The sequence below is a fragment of the Dermacentor andersoni genome, chromosome 3, assembly GCF_023375885.2.
Source record: "Dermacentor andersoni chromosome 3, qqDerAnde1_hic_scaffold, whole genome shotgun sequence".
Lineage (NCBI taxonomy): Eukaryota > Metazoa > Arthropoda > Arachnida > Ixodida > Ixodidae > Dermacentor > Dermacentor andersoni.
Window position 1 is genome coordinate 220,771,593 of NC_092816.1, and position 12,070 is coordinate 220,783,662.

Consider the following 12,070-nt stretch of genomic DNA (forward strand, 5'->3'; position numbering starts at 1 on the left):
TACGACGAAACTTCGCAACAGCCCACACAAGGGCGAGGCACTAGCGTTCTGTGATTGAAGAATTGCGCTCGGCGGGTGATTGAAGTCGGCTGGCATAGGCTATAACGCGATCATGTCCACGCTGGCGTTGTGCTAACACTGCTGCTATGCCGTGACCACTGGCATCAGTTCGAACTTCCGTTGAGGCAGACGCGTCAAAGTGGGCCAGAATTGGAGGCGTGGTAAGGAGAGTAGTGAGCTGCGAAAAAGATGCGGTATGGTCAGGTCCCCAAGAAAATAGGGCGTCTTTCTTCAAGAGGTCGGTAAGGGGACGTGCGATGGTCGCAAAATCCTTCACAAAGCGTCGGAAATAAGAGCACAGCCCTACGACACTACGAACGTCCTTGGTAGACTTCGGAACAGGAAAGTTCGTAACGGCGCGAATTTTGTCCGGATCAAGTCGCACGCCTCTGGCGTCCACGAGGTGTCCAAGGACGGTGATATGGCGGCGAGCGAAATGACATTTTGACGAGTTCAACTGGAGACCGGCGCGGCGGAACACGTCAAGAATCGCTGAAGGACGGTCTAGATGCGTGTCAAATGTGGGCGAATAAACGATGACGTCGTCCAGATAGCACAAACAGGTGGACCACTTGAACCCCTGAAGCAAAGAGTCCATCATTCGTTAGAAGGTGGCGGGTGCGTTACAGAGACCGAAAGGCATGACCTTGAACTGATAAAGGCCGTCAGGGGTAACAAATGCAGTCTTCTTTCGGTCCATGTCGTCGAGGGATATCTGCCAGTAGCGGGACCGTAAGTCGATAGAAGAAAAATAAGTGTCACCGTACAGGCAGTCTAGAGCGTCATCAATACGTGGCAAAGGTGCACGTTCTGTTTTGTGATTTTGTTCAGGTGGCGATAATCTGCACAAAAACGCCACGTTCCATCCTTCTTTTTGACAAGTACGACTGGAGAAGCCCAGGAACTACAGGAAGGCTCGATAATGTCCTTTACAAGCATCTTTTCGACTTCCTGTTGGATAACAGCTCGTTCGGATGCGGAAACACGATATGGACGTCGGTGAATAGGGTTCGCATCGCCAGTGTTTATGCGATGGGTCACGACGGATGTTTGACCTAAGGGTCGAATGTCAAAGTGCAAAATGTCGCGATAGCCTTCAAGAACGTGGCAAAGAGCTTCAGTTTGAACAGGTGTAAGGTCGGCGGAAACCATCTTCTCAATGTCGACGTCAGTACCGTGCGATGAGGTCACGGTATGGGCGGAGCTGTGACGATCTTCCACTGTAAATGGCTCGATCTCATACTCCTGGAAAGCGCTAATTATAGCCAATGAAATCCCCTGAGGCAGAACTTGCGCGGTTAGGGCGAAATTCACAAGGGGAAGGCAGGTGCGGTTACCAGTAATTGTCAGCACAGTGTGCGGCACGGTAACACCGTGTGTAAGTATAACTGCCGGAATCGGTGCGACCACGTAATTACCCTCAGGTAGAGCTGGTGAGGACAACAAGTCGACGTGTGTCACAGATTGAGGCGGTAGGCGAATAATAGGAGTAAGAAGAGCGCGGTGGGGACGTGCGTGGAGAAAGAGGTTCCGAGCCCATGGAACGAATGGATTGCAGGCCGACGTTGGACAACTCTTGACGGACGACGGCCTGGATTAAGGAGATTGTCAGCGTAGAATGATCAGGTGATGGGAATGAAGGGGCCACTTGTTGTGCCGCTTCGACCTCACGACGAATGATGCGGGTGAAGTTCTCACATCGTGACGGCTGGTGGAAGAGGTCGTCACAGGATGACGTAGCAGCTGTGTTAGGAAGCCGCGTGATGTGCTGGGATACCCGGCGACTTTTAGCATGCTCAAGACGGCGGCACTCCTTGAGGATCGTATCCGTGATGCTGACGTTCGTAAACACCAGTAAATTGAAGGCGTCGTCAGCAATACCTTTGACGACGTGATTAACCTTATCGTCCTGACATGGTCGGGTCAGCCTTGGCACAAAGGGTCAAGACGTGGAGAATGTACGACACGTAGGACTCGGTCGACGTCTGCACACGTGTGGCAAGGGCTTTCTTGGCACTGACTTGGCGACCGAAGGGATTGCCAAAAAGGTCGCGGAGCTTCTCTTTGAAGAGATCCCAGCTCGAGATCTCCTCTTCGTGAGTCTGGAACAATGCAAGTGGAGCTGCGTCGAGGTAGAAAAGAACGCTCGCAAGCATAATAGCCGGATGCCACCTGTGACTGGTGCTGACACATTCGTATAAGCGGAGCCAGTCGTCAACATCAGGACTGCCGACTCCGTTGAAAACACCAGGATCCTGAGGGGGGGAAACGGCGACGTAGGTCGGCGCTGCAGGTGGAGACGGTTGCGTAGATGAAGTGCCGCCAGCAAATGCCGAAGTTGCACTGTCGCCGTTGCGACCGCTGCGAAGCTCCATGACGTGTACGGGGATCGCCCACCTCCTCCAAATAAATGGTACGTGTAGCTGGAGGCCAATGCTATATACTGACACGTGTACTTATATTTATCGGGCGACCACGTTTCGCCGCCTAACAAATCTTATCGCACAGCGCGGGACGCGCTCGCATGTATCCGAAGTTTCTGGAAAGTTATCGATGCTTCTATCCGCAGTCTGTTGTCGCCGAACCTTGTGTTATCTGATTTATTCGCCTGACGCGAATGGTGTAGAACTTTGTGAAAGGCACGCGGGTCCCAACGATTAGTCTGGAACATTCGACGATTCTGTATAAAAGCCGACGCGCTTGACCCGCTGATCAGATTTTCGACGATCGCCGACTGTGTTCGCCGCTATCGTTGTGCTTTAAGTGTAGCCTGTTTTGTGGGCACAGGTTCGCCCAATAAAAGCTAGTTTTGTCTTTCACAGTACTGCTACTGTGTTCTTTAACGTCATTACCACGTGACAATACAATGATATATATATATATATATATATATATATACCCGCCATGGTTGCTCAGTGGCTATGGTGTTAGGCTGCTGAGCACGAGGTCGCGGGATCGAATTCCGGCCACGGCGGCCGCATTGCGATGGAGGCGAAATACGAAAATACCCGTGGACTTAGATTTGCACGTTAAAGAACCCCAGGTGGTCAAAATTTCCGGAGCCCCCCACTACGGCGTGCCTCATAATCAGAAAGTGGTTTTGGCACGTAAAACCCCATAATTTAAATATATATATATATATATATATATATATATATATATATAATGAATACAGTACAAGAGGGCAGCGGGTCTCAACCAGAGAAGTTCAGGCAATCTCGAGGCGACGTGGCTGCAGCGCCGGGCATTCCTCTTCAGTACAATCGCCCCCCATAGCAAAAGGGGCCATCCTGCCGACTCATGGTGAACATAGAATCATGGGGTCGTAATACGGCTTCAGGCGTAGTACGTGGACGGTTTCACGACCATGACAGCGTTGGTCCGTAGGTGGCATGACAGGCTCGACAATATAGTTCACAGTGTATGTCTGCGCTACAGCACGGTAGGATCATTGATGTTTGAAGACAAGCTTGGATGAGAGCCCAGATGGCAGGAACCCAAACCCACACAAGGGAGTCCGGAAGAAATTGCCAATCCGGGTGATCATCGTCACGTCGAGGCTTTTGTGGCCATTGGTCGACGGCTGTAAAGGAATGGGCGAACTGACGGCATTCCTCTGCGCGGCGGGCTGCTTCAGAGATGGCCGTGCATTCGGATGAGTCGAGTCTGTACGGAAGAATGGTGTCGAGGGTAGTCGAAGGTTTGCGGCCATACAAGAGGAAGAATGGGGAGAAGTTAGCGGTCACCTGTGGTGCAGTGTTGTCGGCGAACGTGATGAATGGCAAAAGGAGGTCCCAATCAGTACGATCAGAGGCGACGTATTTGGAGAGCATGTCGCCAAGGGTGTGGTTAAATCTTTCCGTCAGACCATTAGTTTGAGGATATTAAGCAGTGGTGGTGCGATGAACGATGCGACATTCAGCAAGGGGTGCGCTTACGACTTCGCAGAGGAAGACACGTCCTCTTTCACTCAAAGGTTCCCAAGGTACACTGTGACAGAGAATAAAGTTTTCCAGGAGGAAGGATGCTATATCACGAGCGGTGGCAGCAGGCAGAGCGGCTGTTTGTGCGTATCGCGTCAAATGGTCGATGGCGACAACTATCCAGTGGTTTACGGAAGCCGTGCTCGGAAGGAGTCCATACAGGTGCGATCGAAGGGCCTCGAAGGTGATATCGAAGGGCCTGGCAGGACACGGTATTGGCTGGAGTGGACCAGAGACATGCTGAGCAGGAACCTTGCGCCGTTGGCACTGAGGGTACGACCGAATGTACTTGCACACCAAGGTGTACATGCCACGCCAATAAAACCTGGAGCGATGCCGGGTTTACGTCTCGAAGACACCCGCATGAGCACACTTCAGGGCAGAATGGAAGGCAGAACATATTTCATCACGACGATGTCGAGGTATGACTAGCTGCCACTTTCAGACGTCAGAGACGTAATTCCGGCGATAGAGAAGTCAATCCCGAATATCCAAGTGAGATGCTTGACGGCGCAAAGCTCGAGAAGGTGAAGGAACAGTCGACGGGTTTGAAAGGAAGCGTATAAGAGCACTAATCCAGGCGTCCTTGCGTTGATCCAAAGCCATGTCGCAGCCTTATGGGGACGAAAGTACTAGGCCAACGGCAGAGAGGCAGGCATCGCTTTCAGTTGACATGGGCGAACGAGAAATCGCGTCGGCATCGGTGTGGCTGCGGCCAGACCTGTAGACATCGCGCACGTTGAAATCTTGCAACCGCAAAGACCAGCGAGTTAATCGACCTGAGGGGTCCTTCAACGTGGGCAGCCAACAAAGTGCATGGTGGTGTGTAATCACGTTGAAGGGGCGGCCATAAAGGTAGGGTCGAAATTTACCAAGTGCCCAGATTATGGCCAAATATTCCTTCTACGTAACGGAATAATTCTTCTCGGCTTTGGTGAGGGTGCGGCTTGCGTATGCAATGACGTACTCATCGAATCCACATTTGCGCAGCGCGAGCACATCGCCGAGTCGAACACCGCTGGCGTCGGTGTGTACTTCAGTCGGAACTGTCTGGTCGAAGTGACGCAGTATAGGCGGCGAGGTCAGTAGACGACGCAACTCTTGGAAGGCGTCGTCACAAGCGGACGACCAGGCGTAATTGTTCAAATCGCTCCGTAGAAGCTGATTCAAGGGAGTGGAGATGGACGCAAAATTCCCAATGAAGCGGCGCAAGTAACAACACAGGCCAAGGAAGCTGCGAAGTTTTCTTACGGAGGAAACTTTAGAAAAATCAGCAACTGCACGGAGCTTGGCGGCGTCAGGAAGAATACCGTGTTTAGATACTACATGGCCAAGGATGGTGAGCTGACTTGCGCCAAAGTGGCGTTTCGTCACGTTGAGCTGAAGGCGGGCGTCAGTTAGGCACTGTAACAATTCTTCCAGCCTACAAAGAAAGGTGGGAAAATCGGACGAAAAAATAACGACATCATCTAAGTAGCACAGGCACGTTTTCCAATTGAGACCAACTCAAAAGGTTGTCCATCATACGCTCAAATGTTGCGGGGGCGTTGTAAAGCCCGAAAGGCATGAAACAAAATTCATATAGGCTATCTGGTGTTACAAATGCCGTTTTAGGTTGGTCAAAGGGTGCCATGGGGACTTGCCAATAGCCGATGCCTAAGTCGATAGAAGAGAAGAACTCTGCGCCTTGGAGATAGTCAAGGGTGTCGTCACTTTTCGAAAGAGAGTAAACATATTTACGAGTTATTTTGTTAAGATGACGGTAGTCAACACAGAATCGAATCGATCCATCCTTCTTCTTAACAAGAACAACGGGAGATGCCCAGGGGCTATCCGAAGGTTGAATGACGCCGCCCTTGAGCATGTCGGCTATTTGGTCGTCGATAACACGGCGCTCTGTCCTGTCGCGGATACACGATATTGTCTTTGTCGCAATGGCACACTGGTACCCGTATTGATACGATGACAGACAGTTGACGTGCCACCCAAGGGAACATGCTGGCAGTCGAAAGACGAATGGAACTTGTCAAGAGGACGTAGAAGCTGGGCGCGTTGAGAAACAGTCAACGTGTTGGCGATGGAGCTATGTAAAACGTCGGGCGAAGTCGGCTCCTGCGTGGGGTGACAGGCCACTCCGGCGACTTTATGAGTCACGATGGAACCGGTTGGCATGTCAATAATGGCAGCAGGGTCCACACACTGGGGATGGCCAACGCACTCCCACGAAGCAAAGTGAAAGGACAGGACAATCGGTTGGTGACTAGCAGTCTGCTGACGCCGGCATGAACGTCCAAAAGAGCGAAAGGCAGCGGGGAACATTTGCGACGAGCGAAAATTGCAGATGGTGTAAGAAGTGCGCTGGCATGATCAACAATGTTGCATGACACTGAGGCAAAGACAGATGAGTGCAGTGAAATTGTAATGTCTTCGGCAACATATACTTTATCTTCCGGTTCACGAGCGTCATGAAGTGGGGCATAACACAGCGTTTCAAATTCCACTTCAGCACGAGAACTGTCGATGAAGACCTTATTAGCGGAAAGGAAGTCGCAGCCCAAAATAAGACCGTGAAAACAAGAACACAGCACCAAATATTCGACTATGTAGAGAAGGCCGTTGATCGCAACGCGAGCAGTACACGCAGCGGCAGGCGTGATGTGGTCTGCGCTGGCAACACGAAGTGCCCCGTTTTACAGTGGCGTCGTAACTTTTCTGAGCGAACGGCAAAGTTTGGCACTAATAACTGAAACTGCGGCAGTAGTGTCAACGAGGGCGAGTGCAGCGACGCCGTCCACATATACATCAATAACATTAGTCGGAGAAGGGAGAGGTCTTGGTCTGTTCGTGGCTGACGCAATTCTTGCCTCTGAAACTGCGACGATTAGTTTTCCCGTTCCGGCGTAGAAGGGTGACGACGCATCGGCGAAAGCGAGTGGCGTCGAGGCGATGATGAACGGCGTTCAACAAGAGGGTGGTGGTCGGAGTACGAAGACATCTGGCCAGGGTTCTGAGACCCAGAGGATTGCGGGTGTGGAGAAACGTATGGTTCGGTGTCGAAGCTATGGCGGTAGGATGCTGCGCGACGACGACAAAATCGGGTAGACCAGACGCAAAACATATTGGCCGGTTGTCAGGAGTGCACCATTGTCCACTGCTGTGTGGTACCCCGGCTGAACGAAGTGACGAGCTGGACGCAGTGGTATGACGGATGGGAATGGCGCAAAGGTCGGAATGTGGTGGCCGCGCGAGAGCCTCGACGTAGCTGAGAGGTGCAGTCATCTCGGAAAAAGCAACACGAGTCGGCACCGGCAAAGTCTCGCGGACAGAAGGGAGAGCTGCGCAAGCTTGCTCGTGGATGACCTGGCAATGGTTGGCCGACAAAGGCGAAAGTGGCGGCGTGGCTGAGGAGAGCAGTGAAAGCTGACGAATGACCTGAGCACCGACGAACTCCTTTATCTGGCAATGCAGGGAGTCCATCTCAGGAGCCGCGGTCATGCTCGCGAGGGTTTCGTCGGGCGCAGGGGGGCGCCGCGTGAGAAGACGCTATCTGCAGAGCTCGTCAAAACTCTGACAAAACTCAGTGACCTGAGAAACAGTGCCTGGGTTTTTAGACAGCAGCATATGCAAGGCATCGCCGGAAATACCCGTTATGATGTGACGTACCTTGCCCGCCACCGCCATCGTCGGGTTGACACGCCGGCAGAGGTCGACGATGTCCTCTATGTAGCTGGTGAACGTTTCACCAGTTTGCTGCGATCGGCTTCGGAGGCGTTGTTCAGCGCGAAGTGTGCCCACGCGAGGGCGGCCGAAACTTCTGCGATGCTGGTTTTGAAGCTAGCCCACGTGCGGAGATCGGCTTCGTGGTTTTTTAACCACACCTTGGCGATGCCCGATCAATAGAAAATCGCGTTGCCAAGCTTGAGGGGATCGTCCCATTTGTTGGTGTTGCTGGCGTGTTCTTACGATACCAGCCAATCTTCAACGTCTTTCTCATCGGTGCCGCTGAAGATACCAGGATCCCGCTGACGCTGGGCACCGGCACATACGATGGCTGGATTAACCAGTGGGTATGTCGGGCTGGGGTCGACAGGCATGACGAATGGCAGAGTTCGGGTGCGGAATTCCAGGATGGGGAAAAACGCCGCACATCCACCAGAATCTAATATGAATCATACGAATATGAATATGAATCTAATATGAATATTAGAGAGCAGCAGGCAGCATGTCTCAATCAGAGCAGCTCAGGCAATCTCGAGCTCGCGCCTCCCAAACGACTCGCGATGTGGCAGCAGAACCGGGCATTCCTCTTCACTACAATATATATATATATATATATATATATATTTATTTATTTATTTAGTTATTTATATATAAACGAGAACAAAGGGGGTTAACCGAGGGGCCCGATTTTTCTTAGTAACATCATAAGAAGCCAACAACACTCCCAGGGCTCTACTAGGGCGCATAAATGCCCAAGAAAGTGGATGGGGAAACGGCGCCGCGGTAGCTGAATTGGTAGATAATCGCACGCGAAATGCGAAGGTTGTGGGTTCGGTTCCCAGCTGCGGCAAATTGTTTTTCACCTACTTTAATTTCCATTAATTTATCGTCTCTTTATTTTCATTCATTACGCACAAGTAATTTCCCCTATGTTGTCCTTGGTGTCAGTGTTTGTTGGCTAAATATATATATATATATATATATATATATATATATATATATATATATATATATATATATATATATATACATATATTGTAAGGGGGTTTATTCGGCCGTAGAGCAGCAGCGACAAAGTGAGCACCAGCAGGTAGGGCCATGCCAGCGAACGAACTGGGTACGAGCCACGCGATGGCAACGGGGCTTTTCAGCCTGCCGGCCTTTTTCATCACAATAACCCCCGGAATTGCCGAGTAGCCATCGTGGCAACCTAGGAAGAGGTGAGCGGATCGTAATACTGCTTCAGCCGGTCAATGTGCACAGTCTGCCGCCCCCGACGACGCAGATGGGGAGATGGCAATACGGGTTTGACCACGTAATCAACTGGTGATATTGGCGCAACCACGTGATAGGGCTCGTGTTACTTCGGGAGGAACTTGGACGAAAGGCGAGGAACAGCAACAGGCGGGACCAGCAGCCACACGAGTCGATGGTGAAAGGGTGAGGGGAAGGACTGAGGTCATGGCGCTCTTTTTGGCGGCACTGTTGAGCAGACGTCAAAGAACGGGCCAGTTGTCAGCATTCTTCGGCATGCTGAGCGATCGCAGAAACAGGTCAGTATTCAGCAGGGTCCGGCCGGTACGGGAAAACCGTATCAGTGGTGCTGGAGGGATGGTGGCCGTGAAGCAGAAAGATTGGTGAGAATCCAGTAGCGGCTTGAGAGGCAGTGTTCTATGCGTAAGTGACGAATGCAAGTAGAAGATCCCAGTTGGAATGGTCATACGCAACATACATTGATAGCATGTCACCAAGAGTTCTGTTGAATCGTTCTGTTAAGCCATTGATCTGTGCATGATAAGCAGTAGTAGTGCGGTGAATAATTGGGCATTCAGATAGGAGTGACTGCAGGACGTCCGAGAGGAATAGGCGGTCCCGATCGCTCAACAGTTCCCGAGGCGGGCGTGGCGGAGAACGAAGTTGTTTAGAATGAACGAGGCGACGTCGTTTGCTGATGCGGCAGTCAAGGCGGCGGGTTCAGCATACCGTGTCAAATGATCTACGGCAACAACAATACATCTGTTGCCAGCGCCAGTAGATGGAAGAGGCCCGTATATATTGGTGGGCTCGGTGGCTGTGCCACAACACAGTTGTCTAATCCACTTGTCTTCGCCATGCAGGTGCACTCGTCCTTGATCATCTGCGTCATGCTCCCTGCTGTCTTTTGGGATCCCTGAGCGACCGCGATAGTGCGTGCGCCCTTGCGCGGCGCGGCTGACGGAGCGGCATTCTGAGCAGCAACCCCCAATGCCCCTTTCTCCGCTCTGCCGAATCAAGTCAACTTGACCCTCAGCGCAGACTGGAAGGCCCCATCGTCAGCAACCACACTCAACGTGCCAACGATAAATGAGCAGCGACCGTCTGCCGCACCCTGTGGGCTCGGTGGCTGCGCCACAACACAGTTGTCTAATCCACTCGTCTTCGCCATGCAGGTTCGTAACCATCGGACTCTATTCACACACAAAAAAAAAAAACAGCAACTACTTTTTGGTGCAGCTTCCGAGCTCCCAGTGTTGCCTTGCTACCTGTATCGAGTGCTTTCATGTTGTTCGGTCCCTATTACTGATTTGCGGTGACAGTGAGAGCAACCCTGGCCCCGACAAGCTAGCCGTACTCCTTGATGAACTAAAAAAGATCTCTGCTGGCCAGACTGAATAGGTTAATGAAGTGAAAGAGCTTCAGTGCCAACTGCTATCAATAGACCAGGAAATGACTAATCTGACTACACGTCTCAGCGCCTTAGAAACTCACTGCGAAAGTCTATCTACACTCCGCAGTTATTTAGAGACGATTCAAGCCACTTCACCTGCAACGACTCGTTTAGTTAATGTGCTAGAAGCTCCTCTAGATGACGCAGAAAATTGCTCCCGGCGAAACAACCTACTTTTCTATGGTTTACCCGATACTAACCCCACTGAAACGTATTCGCTTACAGAAGACTTAATCATTCGCCACTGCTCTGACCATCTGGACACCCAGTTAAGCCCTAACGACATGAAACGCGCCCATCGCCTCGGACGACACTCTAAGGACAGGAAACGCCCAATTATCGCTAAGTTTACATCCTTTAAATCTAAAGAATAAATTCTTTCTAAAGGTTCAAAATTCAAAGGTACCGACTACAGCGTATGTGAAGACTTCTCGCGCCGCGTTCGAAACTGCCGGAAACATCTTCTCGCTTTTGCCAGGGCGAAGTCCGTGTCTTTTTCCGTGAAATTTAAAACTTTGCATATTGGCCCAAAATGTTACATTTTTGATGACCTTTCAGAATCTGTAAAAGAAATATCTTAACAATCAACTCATGCTTGCCGGTCATCGCACAATCCCCCACTTACGCCATGTGCCAACGTTTCACTATCAGTAATCTTCAATAACATTCGCAGCTTCCTGCCGAAACGCGATATCGTATCGAACCTTGTAACTTCGTCAGGCAGCAATCTACTTATATTAACCGAAACGTAGTTGAACAACGATATCACTGACTGAGAAATTCTCTTCGACCTGCCCAATTTTAATCTTTCTCGCGCTGAAAGTATTCTCGCTGGGGAGGAATTACAATTGTAGTCAGCGAAAAATTGTCTTGTTCTGCCAGTAATGTCGCGTCAGACTTAGAAATGTTGTGCATTATGTGCCGCGCTTCACCACTGACGTTATTAATTGGTGTGTGTTATAGGCCACCTCGCAAAAGTCCCGACTTTAACGGCACGCTTCACAATGCTCTAAATAAACTAGTTTCAAAGCACCCTAAAGCACACATCCTACTATTCGGGGACATCAATTGCCCCAATATCGACTGGAGTAATGAACCTCAGCCCATAGTTGGTCAAGAAGAGCCGAATGACTTCATTGACGTTTGCCCTAATTTTAACTTGACCCAAGTTGTATCCGAACCGACACGCGTCGCAGAGAAAGTAGCTAACACTCTGGATCTCATACTGACCACTCATCCAGACAGCCTTAATTTCATTACAGGCCTCCGGGAAATCACCGACCATATAATAATTCATGCCAATTTTAACTTCTCTCCTGAATTAGAACAAGCTTCCCAGAAAGCTATTAGGCTCTACGGTAAGGGAAACTACGAAGCAATCAACACTGAAATAACGTACTTTCTGTCGGTCTTTGAAAAGACCTATCTTTCCAGAAGTGTAAATGAGAACTGGACCCTTTTCAAGCAGAAAATTTTCGAACTGTAAGGAAGATGACGAACGTGCGCGCAGCCAGCAGCATCGGCAGCATCAAGCGCGCAGCAGAGGCTCCAGCTCTGGGACTCTGCTCGGTGCATCGTAGAACCCGCGCTCGCTACGAAC

At 50.7% G+C, this 12,070-nt stretch overlaps 1 protein-coding gene across 1 annotated transcript in view; it reads left to right on the forward strand.

The window, feature by feature from the left end:
* LOC140216626 (uncharacterized) overlaps positions 1 to 9,937 on the forward strand; it is a 28,935-nt gene extending 18,998 nt beyond the window's left edge. Inside the window, exon 4 of the mRNA XM_072287007.1 lies at positions 9,881 to 9,937. Coding sequence (XP_072143108.1) covers positions 9,881 to 9,937 — 57 coding nt within the window. The remainder of the gene's footprint in view (positions 1 to 9,880) is intronic.
* Positions 9,938 to 12,070: the final 2,133 nt, after the last annotated feature.